This window comes from Oryctolagus cuniculus, chromosome 11 (genome assembly GCF_964237555.1).
Source record: "Oryctolagus cuniculus chromosome 11, mOryCun1.1, whole genome shotgun sequence".
NCBI classification, from domain to species: domain Eukaryota; kingdom Metazoa; phylum Chordata; class Mammalia; order Lagomorpha; family Leporidae; genus Oryctolagus; species Oryctolagus cuniculus.
The window spans coordinates 88,072,366-88,087,531 of record NC_091442.1 but is presented as its reverse complement, the minus strand read 5'-3'; the positions used below and the strand labels follow the sequence as shown (position 1 = coordinate 88,087,531).

Sequence of the window (15,166 nt, the reverse complement as noted above, 5' to 3'; positions counted from 1 at the left end):
ACGAGAGGAAAGCCCAAGTAGAGACACTGAAGAGCTTGGACTATCCCAGTACCAAGCTATTTCCCCACCCTCCTCGCCACCCCTTCTCTTGTTCCGCAATTTCTCCATTTAAACTCAAATAATTTTTAAAAAGCCGGTAGAGACAAGTGCTTCCCTTGATCTAGGCCAGAGGAAAGATGATGGCACAATGGGGGTCTATGGGGAGGAGGAAGGCTTTGAGTGTAATTTTTAAAGTCTTATGTTTTTTGCTTTTTAAAGAGTCGCAATGCGGTTACTCTGCAAAGCAAGTGCGGAAGCGAGAGACGCGCGCGCCCGCGAATCTGGACGCAAGGGTGCGGCCGCGTCGCAGGCACCGGCAGGGCCGGGGCCTCCATTCCCGCCCAAGGGGGTGGGAGGGCGGCCGGGACAGCGCTGCAGGATTGAAAGCCTCTCTGTGTGGCTTTGGGCCCGATTCCAGCTTCCGAGGAGAGCTGCCGCCGTCTGGGGAAACGCGTTCGGTGCCTTGGGCACGAAAAGGCAGTCTTTCGGAGTAGGCCCTCTAAGGTGGTCAATTTGGTGAAAAACTTGCAGAAGCTATGGACCAGGAAGGCCTCTGCTCCTGGGTGGTGACACAGCCTTTCTCGCCACAGGCCCGAGAGGCGCCCATGCAGTTCCCTCAGGCCAGCCTGGCAATTACGCAGCGGCACGCCGCTCGGCCCCGACTCTCAGGATGGCGAGGCCAAGTCCACCTTTCGCTGGTATCGGGTGGGTCCGGAAATTTCCACCCTCTCTGGAGTCTTGGCTGAGGGGTGCCTCGCTAGTGAGACCTACTTCCAGGCCCAACCAGGCCACAGCCCCAGAGGAAAACATCACGGCGCACCCTGGACCTGCCTCTCGGCACTGTCCTAAAGGTGGGGCTGACCCTGAACATCCAGAACCGACCAAGTAGAACCCGAGAGGACGGGCGGGCAGCCGCAGACTCAGGAGCGCGGCCCGGGGTGCACCCGAGGCCGTACCCCGCCTCCCCACCAACACACAGCCCACTCGCAGGGACGGACAGGCGAGGTGTCCCTGCGGCGCCGCGCTCGGCGTGGCCTTGAGCGCGCACTCAGACTGACACCATTCCTGAGATAGCTTCGGGTGCATCCTTGTTACGTCTGGAGCAGGACAGCCAACACTGTGCACGCATCGTTAAATCTCCATGGTGGGAGAATGGGGTGGGGTGGGGGGCGAGGTCTAAGAAAAGCACTGGGAGACTGCGCTCCTGGAGCGAGCTAGGGTGCGTGGGGGAGCGGGGACTCCTCGCCAGGCATCTTCCGCAAAGCGAGGCCGGGCTGGGATGGCGCAGCAGGGCGGGGGAAGCCAAGGAAATGCACTCCAGAGGTTTCCCTTGTGGCATCCGGACCTCGCTTGAGGAGTAGCAGCTCTGCGCGCTTCCTGGGCACTTTGAGTTCTTGAGACGCTCTCGTGGGAACAATGAGTGTCGCCCCAGCCACTCACTCTTGGTGGGTCGGTGATTTCCGATTCTCCTATCCCCTCTCTGTACCTGCTTTCTTTCAGGTATTATCGTGCAAGTTTTATTTTCTCTAATAAATGCGGCTGGGGGTGGTGGTGGGTGGGATAAAAGAAATGGACGTTTCATAGGATTTTCGAAACCTCATAGCAAAAAACAGCGCCTATTGTTGACTTGAGGAAAGATACAAACAAGTCCTAGTAATAAACTTAGATGCGCTGTCGAGCCCTGTAAGCTTGTTTATAAATATGCGTCTTAACAGCCCTAAATTCTCTGAGAAACATTCGGTGTCTTTTAAATGAAAGACATATGATGCAAGCGCTACAGTACTTGTTTACCAATAGAAGTCCAACTCATGGAGAATCCTAAAGGGAAGCCGAGAACAACAGCGTAGTAAACCGGTTTCCATTACCGGAACCCACTTTTGATGGCAGAGGTTGGAGGGATGGGGTGCAAGGTGTCACCGACGCAATGGCCCGGAGCCTCCCGAATTGCACGGAATCCCGTGTGTTTTGTGACATGTAACCACATGTGCCCATAACAGAGGGAACAGCTAATGGCAAACTCCCATAACGAATGCTTAATCTGCAGTTTTTTGGCAAGAAGCTGGCTCTTCAGTTGCCAAAAGCTGCATTAAATGGATATTGAGAGGTTGAGATGGAGTTTATGGCAATAACACACATTGGCGCATAATACCAAATTGAAAATAATCGTAATTAAAGTAATAGTAACTAAGTGCTGGAAGACATAAGAAGGCAGAAGAAATCAAACTAGAGACTATCTCAAATTCTCTGAGATGTAAATGGGCTTTTTTCTGCTTGATGTTTTGTGGATAACCTTCTTGGAAATCAACCATAGCACTTTGATAAACTCTTTCAGCTACCCTCCCAAGATCCAGTGCAGACCCTACCGCCTCAGCAGGCTTTTCAAACCTGCCTCTTTCTCTCATTCTTCCATCCCAACCCTCCCGGATTTGAACCTGTCCACTTGGCCCAGGCCACAGGGCAAATGTTCTAAGGAGCTATCAGCGGACAAAGAAAGATCCAGTTTATTTCAAAAGGTTCTACTTGGGATTATATCCCTGCAGGCACAGCTCCTTGTCCCAGGCTCCCAATTCCTTCTTTGTCTTCCTATTCTGAGGACTGCTCAACTCTTTCTATACTCAAGTGTCTAAATCCAAAATACAGCACCCCTTCGTTCATGTCAGTCTAAATCTATCTGAAATAGGCTGTGATGCCTCCTTTCTCACTTTGCCTCCTTCACATCTGAACTTTTCTGAAGGGCATCAACGCTTGCAGAAGGTGGTGCTGTGGCTGGGATGAGAGTTGGGATAGGAGAGGCAGGGGTTCTTTTAAAGCTCAACCAAATTTCCAGCATCCTTGGATTTCCACACTTCCAGAAATCTGGAAGCTGTGAAGCCATTGACGCTTTTTCACTTCTCTTTGATGGGGATGAAGTATGGTGCCTGCTGAGGGAGTCAGGAATATGAAAGCACCAGGAGGAGGCTTAGCCAGACCTCTTACAGGTTCAAGTCTGCTTTGGTAATTGAAATGTGTTGGCCTGAGCTGGATCATTCCTCTGGCACCACTGGATGCCAACAGGGTGGGAAGGCTATTTTGTGAGGATGGCTCTGATGCCTCATTTCAAGTTACATCTAAAATTATTTTTTCAACCAGTTTGTTGTCAGGTGGCCGCTCCCTTACCCCCAATACAATGCTTTGGATGCTTAAAAAAGTTTTATATAGTTCGCTTTAGGGTCTAGAATGAAAGTAACTGAATAAACTAAAGCTATTTGAAAGGTTCACTATGTGACACTCTCCTCCCAAAAGATCATGTTTTGTTAGGAAGTAAAGTTCTGATAAGGGATTGTCAGTCTAAGGCAGCCTGAGACTGACTCATTTTACATTAGAAAAAAATTCTTTCAGACTAAAAGATGCTTTTAATGCCTTCTCCCCTAGTGTGAATATATTTTGGGAAATGAAAAATATTTCTGTGTGCATACATCAAAGCAGCAGTAGAAGCAATGTGTAGACCACTCTAGTTCCTTTCTTTCTCAACTTATTGAGAGAAATGTCACACTTGTATAATAATAGCAGGAATTGTCAAGATGGGATTCCAACAATTTTACTCTTAGCACTTTATTTTTGCAGTTAGAGTTTGAGGCTTATAAGTGAAGCTAGGAAAAATGCGTGCTGAATCAGGAGAGCTATGCCAAATGTAGAAAAGCTATGATCTGGGGAGGGAAGGAGGAGCTGGTGGAGCAAAACTCTCATGAAAAAGTACTAAAATAATTGAATGTCATGTATCATGGCAAGAAGCCAGGTGGCCTCGTGCTTGTGTGTGCGCTGCTGCTGCGTTGCTTCCGCGGCTTCATCGTCAGCCTTCCCACAGCTCTGCAGACAAAACACATATAGAAATATATTTTTGCAGTGAAACAGCTCAAGAGGTTTTCATCAAAACAGAAATACATACACACAGAGAGATATTTAGGCTTTCCTTTAAAATATATGTTCCAAGTCGTCATCACCTACTCCAGGAAACCCGCCTACTCACTAACATCTAACATTGTCACATATCTTTAAGCTACTCTCTTTTAAAGACAATTACCTGAATGTTAGTCTATCCAGTAAGTTTTCAAGGTACAATGCTTCTCAAACATAATGGATTAAATTTAACTTGATTTCAATCATGATAGTAAACATTTGATCTTCCAAAAACTCTGATTTGTTTCAAAGAGCTATGTTTTGAATTTCAACTTGTTTCAGTAATAGTTTTCACATAGTTGCCTTTTTCTTTAAAAAGAGCCTAATGGATTTGACTTCTGTTCTCCTATCTAAAGGATCCAATTCAAATGTAAAAATCTAAGACCACTGTTTGCCCCACATGCAAATATTTTGACTTATCTAGCCTATGTAATTGTTTATATTAATAGACATTATTTACAATTACTATAGAAAAGGTATTTTATTGAAAATATTAACAAATCATAATTAGGCATCGGGATAATTTTGTCACCCTTATTCCTCTCTATGATTGGTGTCGTGATTCCAGGAAGTTATGAATTTAATAAAAAACTGTTAAAGATAGATTTCATGCATAATGCATATGTCTTCGAATGGTGAATAATTATTCTGAACTTATTTAATTAATGCATCAACTTTCACCAACAAATTAATAATTTTTTACCTAAAGCACACTTTACACTATTGTATTTGGTAACTGAAATGTTTAGGCTTCTATTCAATATGTTTTAAATGTACTTCCCCTCTCCCCCTGCTGATTCTAAAGCCAGAGTTGTTTATTTTCAAGATACTGTGAGTGCATATTCACACCTTCAGCTTTCATGTTTCCGGGAAAGATTTTCTTAAAGAAAATCTCAGCATAGATACTGAGTCAAAAAGACAGATGGTTCTCCTTTGGACTGGAATTATACAGTGTAGGTGTAAAGTCCATGGTCATTCAACAAACCCTTCCAGGGTTTGGCCAGTGGACAAAACCAAGGCAGGTCCAAATAGAGAGAAGTAGATTCTCTGAGAAACTCCCCACCCAATGTGTTCCTCCCTCTCCCACAAAACCTTCTACCTCAATACAGGGGGACAGGGGTTGAGAGTTAAGTCGGTGAGCTTGGAAGGCATATCATTTTAGGCATGACAACTATCTGCACTCCAGCTAAACCTGCTTACCGTGATGCCTTATAAATTCAACAGAACGAAGAAACTCACAAAATTTACTACATCGACAATTCAGGAGAGAGAGAGAGAGAGAGAGAGAGAGAGAGATGCTTTTGTTTCAATTAGAGAACTTCAGAGAAAGGTAAAGATTAATGTTCACTCACTTTTCCCTTCCATACTGTCCTGCTCCCTGGATTCTTGATGTGATTTTTGATAAGCGTGTTTTTCACTTGCAAAGTGTGCCCAGCAGAGTTTCGGAACAAAAAGCTCTCTGTGGCTCGTGGAAAGAAAGTGAAGTCGTGGGACGCCCCTCCTCTGGATGCTGGACCTGGGGTTTGCAAGCGGCGCCCCTGCCCGCAGGGACCCGCATTCCAGAGCCTGAGCCCTACGGCGAGGGAGCAGTCGACGTTTTGCCAGTCCTTTCGGGCGAGGCCTCTAGGACATCCCGTGCGAAGAGAACACTTCCGGAGGCTAGGCGGTGCGCCGCCTTGCAGGGTGGGCCGCCACCTGGTGCGTACCTCGGGAGAAGGACCACCCTCCCCGCTACCCGCCCCGGGGAGCCGGAGCCCCACCGGACGGCCTGTCCTGTGCGTTTGGGGCGAGAGCTGGAGGTCCAGGGCTGCCAGAGTTGATCTCCGCGCAGTAGGGCAAAGTCACCTATACTCAGAAGGGACTACGGTTAAGGATGCATCTATGGGGCGTCTCTATTCTGAGCAAAGAGAATGAGGTTTCGCTTCTAATGCAAACTTCAAAGAGCGTTGACGAATACAGAACGAAGTTAGTGGTTAACCGATTTACTGCTAATATTTCATCAGTGGTGCTTTCTCCCTTTAAAGTCTAACTCTTGGAGAAACAACATATTTTAAGCTTTCCATCCAAATATTGATATTGGCAAACAGATCACCTAACGGTCCCTTGGTAAAGACAGTGGCCCTTTTGTTTCACGGTTGGCAATCAGGATTAATCCGTGTCGCGCATTGCTGTAGACTTAGAGGCAAGGAAGTCTCCCGGACAGTGCTGTGCGTGTGTGCGTGTTTGTGTTTGCGTGTGCGTAAGTAGCCTGCACCTCCACTACCTGTGCCTAACAGTGAATGATCCATTCTCTCCCGAGAGCAGATGCCAGGTTTCAGTCTGGCTGCGAGATTGTCCTAGCGGCTACGCTAAATGCCAGGCGATGGTTCAGCCTCTTTTTAAAAACTTGTTTTCTACAGTTAAAAAAATTAAATTGATCTTCACTGAATTTCTTATGTTCTTTCTATGAAACAGAACTGATGCCCTACCTGCAGCAGTGTGGCGTCCACAGCATCCGAAGACATCTTCAGTTCCCAACGTGATGCCTCCAAATCAACGCTTGCTATTAAAGCTATAGGACAATTAAACACCTTCCTACCTTCACAAATGCTATTATGACTGCACAATTTATCAAAGTTGAAATACAATAAATAATTAAATCATTTCTATTTTACTTAACAAGTTTTTTTTTAAGTTACAAACAAGAAAAGGAAAAAGTGTTTTTAGACAATTCATTTGTTTCTGATTCTTTGTGAGGTTTCAAATAGTAACAGACTAGTAGAAAATATTGAAATGGACTAAGTTCTTAAGAACTACAATTTTATACGAAACTTGTTTTGGGGAACATCTCTTTAATAAAGTTATTTGCAGGGAATCCAAATAATTCCAATAAAGTGTATTTCTGATTAATGTTCTTGAAATTCTTTGTTTTACACTGTATTTGATTCATATGTGCTACTTTTGGAGAGACATACTGTCATTCTTTCACCACATCAGGAATTGCTCAATAATTGAATTGAATTAAGTGAAATCTAAGTAAACATATTATTCTGTTTTGAGTAGAAATGCTCTTTAATCTTGCATTCTTTCTAATGTTAATAGAACTGAATACTGTTTTAGAGTTTAAAAAGAAATGTAAATGTTGGCAAAATGAATTAAGGAAAGAAACTTTATTAAAGTCACTTTTTTGTTTTTTAAGAAATCTGGGCAATGTCTCATTTAAGGTGTGTAAACTTCTCTGGGTGTCTAACTGCTGGGTCACAGTTGATGCAAACTGTCTAAGACACAAAGGTGTCTGCACAACACAGTAAGCAACTCTACTTCTGGACATGAATACTGTGGAATCCTGTAAGCTAATTTTAAAAATTCCCTTCAGGTATTAGCCATTAAAGATGGACATTTATTCAACTGAATATTCTAAAAAAATAAAAACAAATTTTAACCTTCTAAATTTTACAAATCATGATTTCTTGGGAAGGTTAATTAAAATTCTAGAATTTTAGAGGTAAGTATTTTTGGAGAAGGTAGAAGATGGAATTAAATTAATGGAGACAAAGTTGCAAATTAAGGCTAAAAATATAAGATAGGGGAAACAAAATTTATGTGTGCCAACAGTGAAAATATGAGTATATTTTAACTCTACAGTATGACTTAGTTGCCAAGGAAGGCAAAACAAATTTAGCTTACATCACATTAACAGAAAGGAAGCAGATCTGCACTATACACTGTTTTGCAGAAATCTAGAGAATTTAGAAGTGCTTGAGAAGCTATTTTTATAGAGAAAAAATTCATTTTCAGTTTCTATGTTGTACAGTGGCTGAGTCAAAAACCAATATGGGAACTAAGTCTTATGGGGAGGAGTTAAAGGAGTTTGTGATTTTTAGCTGACACGAGAATGAATGTTACATTTAGATGAGCCCCAATAAAATGGAAGTATATGGATTGTCTTGAGTCAGAAAAGTTTTTAATGTAAAAGTCAAGCTTTCTACCCATAAAATTTTCCTATAGAGTCAGCTTATTCTCAAGGTTGCATACAACTGGACAAGAGAAGCTACAGAGGAAAATCTATTTCACTCAAGTCTTTCAAATCTAAGATTCCAAACTATGTCCTTAATGCTGACAATAGCTTACATCTCTGGTTTCTTTCACAAGAAAACCACAAGACTATTATTTTTTAAATTAAGATTAATTTTCTTTAAGGAGAAAAAAGAGTTTATTTTATCTTGCCTTGAGACAAAATTAAAGAGTACACTTAGAAAGTGAGTGTCTTCTGTTAAATAATTGTATTAGTCTGGCCTGTTTGTACTTTTATTATATAGATGACTTTCTGGGTTTCCTTTTGACAACAACTTTGGCTAACTCATGACAGACAACTTTTATTATAATGCATATTTATGGATAACAATTTCAACTATAACCTCAAAAGCATAATGATATATAGAGGAAATTCAGACTCACTGGGTTTAAGTGCAGCTTCACCATATACTGGGAGAGCTGTAACTATTCTATGATTCAGTACCATCTTCTGTGAAATGGGGGCTAGGAACAGTCCCTATCTCAAGGGTACAATTAAATGTAGTGAGCATATCAGAAGCACTTAGGATAGTGCCTGACTATAAAATAAGCACTCTGTATTTATTGTTAAGATTCACAATGTGGAAAAATTTAATAAAGATTGTGGATATAGGAAAAATAAAATGATAGCACTTGATGGTAAAGTGAAAATAAATTTTAAAAACAGAAACAAAATTGAAGTATTTAAATTAAGAAAGTGAAATATGTAATTCTGATTAAGAGAAAGAAATAAAGAGAAAAGATCACATACGAGAAACAAATATCCAGAGGATGCTAGGTCAACAGGTACAGTTGTGCTTGTCTTAAACTATTATTCAGTTAGACTATAAACATAAATATTACCTTTAACATAAATTTTCTAAGATTTTCATGATTCAGGAAACAGGGGTCCTACTTCTAGCTCTGCCAATAACTGTACAATCTAAATAAATAGAGTTAACTTTTTAAGGTCTCATCTCCTATTAAAAGAGTCTCATTGTGAAACCATGTATTTACTGAGACAGACTATACTGGTTATATATTGGACATACAATGCTTTTCAATTAACCTACGTGGTCTCTAGTACACAGCTATCAACTGAGTGCGTCCCCTCTTGAATTCATACATTGAAATTCTAAGCCCCACTGTGATGATATTTGGAAACAGGAGAGGGGTGCTGTGTGGAGTCATTAGCATTAATTTGGTAATCAGGGTGGGATCCTTAAAATGGGATGAAGAAATACTAGATCCGGGGCCAGTGTTGTGATGCTGGCACAGTGGGTTAAGCTGCTGCTTGCACTCCAGAATCCCCTATCAGAGTGCTGGTTTGAGTCCCAGCTGCTCCACCTCCAATCATGCTTCCTGTTAATGGATCTGGGAAGGAAAAAAAAAAAAAAGTGACCTAAGGGCCTCACCACCTATGTGGAGTTACTGGCTCCTGGCATCAGCTGGCCCAGATCTGGCTGAAGAGGTCATTTGGATAGAAGATTCCCCTCCAGCCTCCATACTTTCTCTGTAGCTCTGCCTGTCAAATGAATGAATGAATGAATGAATGAATAAATAAATAAATAAATATTTTGAAAAAGAGACCCCAGATCATCCTGTATGCCATGTGTGAGGACACAGCAGGAAGATGTAAGAAGATGAACTTCTGTACATAAGAGGGACCTAGCTAAGACTCCAGACTATCAGACATCAGCCTGCTGCTTAAGCCACTTAGTTTACTGAATTCTGTAATGGCATCCCAGGCTAAGACAGAAGTCTTCCAGTCTTTGACTCTAATATGATTCAAATAAGTAATATTAGAAATTCTAGTTTTCCCCAGCCATCATTAGACTTAGAGGACTCATCGTACTGCTCCTGACCGCCTCACAGAATTCATCTCCTGGGGTAGAAGAACTCATTGTGTGTTCAGGAAATCACTGTGGATATCATATCCCTGTGAGGAAACCATTTACAACGGCCCGCCTATGTCTACACTTGGAAGAAGCTTCACTCAGATGTTAGGGGCATCAGGACAGCTCCCAACAGACACTGATAATACCTCTGTAGGCTAACACCTCTGTAGGCCACTCAAATTTTCTCTCACCTATTATTAATAAACCAATGTGCTTACTAAGTAGGAATTTTAGTGTGGATAACTTATCATTTCATATTCAAATTGAATTGATATTTCCCCCAATCATGTTTCTTTTTATTTGAAAACTATCTGAATATTTATTGATCATAAAATGATCTAAGAATATCTGTCTTCCTATTTTTGAAAACTTTCACATAGCAAGTTTTTAATCCTATTAAGCTCTATCTTTTGACTAAATGATGTCCTTGATATGAACTCATCTTTAACGATCAGTTAAATAATATGAGAACATTCTGTAGCTGTCAATTCTCATTTGAATCTAATACTTCCCACCCTTAACACTTTTTGTTCCTCTGAGGATATTAAAAAGTCCTTATAATGTTGCTTATTGAATCTAGGTTGATACTTTAAAACATGAAGTTAAAGTTTTTGTTCTTAATATAAAAGATAACTAAATTTAATTTTTAAAAAACTTTTAATTTATTTGAAAAGCAGCTGGCGCTGTGGTGTAAAAGGTTAAGCCTCTGCCTTGTGGTGCTGTTATCTCATATGAGAGCCGGTTTGAGTCTCGGCTGCTCCACTTCCAGTAGAGCTTCCTGCTAGTGCACGTGAGAAGGCAGCAGAAGAAGGACCAAGTCCTTGGGCCCCTATACCCACGTTAGAGACTCAGAAGAAGCTCTTGGCTCCTGGCTTCTGCCTGGCTCAGTCATTGCTGTTGCAGCCATGTGGGGAGTGAACCAGCAGATGGAAGAGTTTTCTCTCTCTCTGTTTCTCTCTCCACATCTCTGCCTTTCAAATAAATAGATAAATCTTTTTTTTTTTTTTTTTTTAAATTGAAAGGCAGGGAAACTGACAGAGAGCGAGCTTCCATCTGCTGGTTTACACTCATGCCCAAGTCAGGGCTGGGCCAAACCAATTCAGGAGGCTGGAACTCAATCCGACTCTCTTACGTGGGTGGCAGGGACCCAACTATTTGGGCCATGATATGCTGCCTCCCAGGAAGTAAATTAGCAGGAAACTAGAATTGGAAGTGGAGCAGTGACATGAATCAATGTATTCCCAAATAGGACACAGGAATCTGACATGGTGGTTTCATCACTGTGCCCTACTATAAATTTTAAACAGTTCAAAAAGAAGAACCCCGGGGCCAGCGCTATGGCGCAGTGGGTAAAGCCATGGCCTGAAGTGCCAGCACCCCATATGGGTGCCAGTTCTAGTCCCAGCTGCTCCTCTTCTGATCCAGCTCTCTGCTATGGCCTGGGATAGCAGTAGATGATGACCCAAGTCCTTGGGCCCCTGCACCCACACGAGAGACCCAGAAGAAACTCCTGGCTCCTGACTTCGGATCAGCTCAGCTCTGGACGATGTGGCCATCTGGGGAGTGAATCAGCGATGGAAGACTTCTCTGTCTCTACCTCTGTCTGTAACTATCTTTCAGATAAATAAAATAAATCTTAAAAAAAGAAAGAAGAACCCAGGGATAGACAGCCCTTTCTTTGTCTCTGGAAATAACCAGTTGCTATTTCCCTATGGAGGAAGAAGGATGACAAGTAGATAATGCGAACCCTCTTGTAGAATCTGCTTGGGGACTCTGGTAGTAGACATACTTTATGGTCTGTCTCAAGAGTATAGAGCATTTCTCCGATGCTGACACTTCCACCTATTTTCTAGAAATATATGTTTTACTTGCCAATGGGAGAAAGTAAGTGAACATACCATTAGAAATGTACACTGTTTACATTTCCAAAGTATTCCACACGCTTTCAGTGGAGGATGCTCAAGATGCATGAAATTCCACTGCCATTTCAAGGCAAATCTAGAGAAGTCAGTTCTCAATCTTTTAAAAATATTTTCCCATCATTTCATGGAAATACTTCCTAAATAAGGTATGCATAATTGATCCAAGTTTAATCTACTTAGAGAAATTTCGGTTTAATTTTGGAAGACTGGTCTGGAAAGGTTGACTGCATCGTCATGATTTATTGGGTGTTTATGATACATACCCAAGATACTAGCCCTGTGGCTTCGCTTCTCATTTACTTTATCACTTGTACTCATAGCACCCTATAAGTTAAATACGATAATCCTAATTTAATAGTAAGCAAATAGGCTCAGGGTGTGTCACTTGTTCAAGGTGACTTATTAGAATGAGGATTAGAACACAGGACAAGCTACGAATGTCATACTCTTTACTTTTCTCCATATGCCTCATACCAAAAAATGTACTTAGCAGAACCAAATTGCTGTAGGTTTCTTACTTTGTTCTATGAATCATGTTAAATTATTCCAAACATTGGTTTCATTTTGAAGTTCACAGAAAAATCTATGGTTAGACCAAATCTGAATGATGCAGAGAGATGAGAAACAGACTCCCCTAACTATGTCTCCTGGTAATTATCTGTTGATATATGAACTTTTGTAGAGAAATCTTGAATCTAGTAACTTAAGAATACAACTTCAAATCCATTCCAAGGCTTAAAGTGGTGAAGTTATCACTTATTTATTTGATTCGGAATATAGAGTACTAGGTATTTGTCAATAGTATACATTTATAGATCTCAGTAACCTAAAATCATCTTGTTTTTTAATTTTCAAAATTTCTCCAAAACATACCACTTTAGGGACTAATATGGGCAAGGTTTTCTCTGAAAGGCAATGTCTTTGTAATCCTTTTTCATAAAAGAAACGCAATTGGCCTTCAGTATTTGTGGATGAAGAACACGCAGATTTGGAGGACCAACTTAAGGGACTTGAGCATTCAGATTTTTTTTTTTTTTTTGACAGGCAGAGTGGACAGTGAGAGAGAGACAGAGAGAAAGGTCTTCCTTTTGCCATTGGTTCACCCTCCAATGGCTGCTGTGGCCGGTGCACCGCGCTGATCCGATGGCAGGAGCCAGGTACTTCTCCTGGTCTCCCATAGGGTGCAGGGCCCAAGCACTTGGGCCATCCTCCACTGCACTCCCTGGCCACAGCAGAGAGCTGGCCTGGAAGAGGGGCAACCGGGACAGAATCCGGTGCCCAGACCAGGACTAGAACCTGGTGTGCCGGCGCCGCAAGGCGGAGGATTAGCCTAGTGAGCCGAGGCGCCGGCTGAGCATTCAGATTTTGCTATATGTGGAGGCCCTGGGACAAATCCCTTTGGATACCAAAAGATTATATCTATGTTGGATATATTAAAGGAAATATATTATTAAACTGATTTAGTTAAGTTCCTTTTATATTTGTAATGTGGCTACTAGAAAATTTTAAATTATGTATGTAACATTATATTTATATTGTACAGTGCAGATCTAAACCAATTCTATGAGGATCATAGCACATTTGTATCACTGTCTTTGATGGAAAAAGTCACTCTGAAGTAACTTCAAGGCCAAATTTATTTTTTAGAAAGCTTTACCATTGTTTCATCTGGTTACCATTGACAGATTTATCAGACCTCCATAAGGAAACCACACACTTGACATAGTTTCTCAGCTCTATTCCTGGGATGTAAATGTACATACAACACCTCCTATAATGTGGTGAAACTATGCAGACTCTCAGTAATGGTAAATACAGTAGTAAAACAGAAGGGGAATGTTATTATTAATTGAACTGGTTCACTTATGTTAATATCGTCATAGAAACTACCTGGGATAAGCGTTGTAGTGCAGTGGTTTAACCTGCAGTGTGAGATGTCCACATCCCATATCAGAGTGACAGTTCAAGTCCTGGCTACCTTGCTTCCAATTCAGTTCCCTGCTAATGCACCTAGAAGGCAGCATATGATGTCTCAAGTACTGAGTCTCTGACATCCACATGAGGGACCTGGATGGAGTTTTCTGGCTCTTGAATTTGGCCTGGCCCAAATTTAGGGAGGGAGTGAACCAGTGAATGGATGATCTCTCTTTCTCTCTTCTCTCCTCTCCCATCAAGTAAATAAGTAAGTCTTATTTAAAAAAAAAAAAAAACAATCTTTCTATAGCATTCGGTTAGTTATTGTATTAAAGCAAAGATGATGAGTAACAGAGAAGCTTTGACTCACAAATCACCAGTTGTGCCACTCTTTTGTGCTACTTCACGCATCCTTTCTTCCTTTCTTACTGAGCCCTAAAGAGGCCTCTTGTGTCTTTTTTTTTTTTTTTTTTTTTTTGACAGGCAGAGTGGACAGTGAGAGAGAGAGACAGAGAGAAAGGTCTTCCTTTGCCATTGGTTCACCCTCCAATGGCCGCCGTGGTCGGCGCGCTGCAGCCGGCGCACCGCGCTGATCCGATGGCAGGAGCCAGGTGCTTCTCCTTGGGCCATCCTCCACTGCACTCCCTGGCCACAGCAGAGAGCTGGCCTGGAAGAGGGGCAACCAGGACAGAATCCGGTGCCCCGACCGGGACTAGAACCTGGTGTGCCGGCGCCGCTAGGCGGAGGATTAGCCTAGTGAGCCGCGGCGCCGGCTCTTGTGTCCTTCTAAGAGCTGACAATTTAAAATCTACTAGACAGATTCTTGAAATTTATTCTTTGCCCCTTGGCCTGAACTGTTGGGAGGGCTATGGGTCATAAACAACAGGTCTTATGAAAAATTTCACTTTACTTTTTGGTTTGGGTAAAATTTTGGTTCTAAGAAACAGGAAATGTATATTGGGAGGAAAAAGTGAATAGTTGTCAGGAGATACCAGAAACTGTATTGATCATATACTTTTTAGAAGTTATAAACATACTATACTTGTTATCTTTCAAATGTATTATATTCATTTATGCAACTGTTACAGGCTTTCATATTTTATTTCTTAAATTAAAACTAGATTTATGATATAGTAGGATGCCAAATATAATATGGCTTCCACTACAAGAATCCTTTTATATCAAGGTTCAAATCATGCCATTTGAAAAAAACAACAACTATACATATGTAAGGCCTGATATAACATAGAATACCAGGTGGGTGCTGTTCTTCTTTCTCACCATCAGTAACATAAAATACCTCAACCTGACTTTACTAAATAGTCTCTGATTAAAACCAAATAAAAATAAATACAGAAAATAGAAAATTAAATTCAATTATGCCAGAGTTAAAGTCAGTTACCCCATCTCAAAATCTAAAACTAC

General features: G+C 41.6%; 1 protein-coding gene across 6 annotated transcripts in view; it reads right to left on the bottom strand.

Annotated features, from left to right (window-relative positions):
• Window positions 1–3,592: 3,592 nt before the first annotated feature.
• LRRIQ1 (leucine rich repeats and IQ motif containing 1) overlaps window positions 3,593–15,166 on the bottom strand; it is a 239,590-nt gene continuing 228,016 nt past the window's right edge. For 3 of the 6 annotated variants that reach the window (XM_008256853.4, XM_051845709.2, XM_051845708.2), the window contains exons 27-28: window positions 6,444–6,526; window positions 3,593–3,885 (exon numbers count right to left, since the gene is read on the bottom strand). In XM_008256853.4, coding sequence (XP_008255075.2) covers window positions 3,775–3,885; window positions 6,444–6,526 — 194 coding nt within the window. In that variant the 3' untranslated portion in view covers window positions 3,593–3,774. Of the gene's footprint in view, window positions 3,886–6,443; window positions 6,527–9,422; window positions 9,533–15,166 lie in introns of all 6 variants that reach the window. The other 3 variants (XR_007919512.2, XM_008256858.4, XR_516764.4) reach the window with 3 other exon arrangements.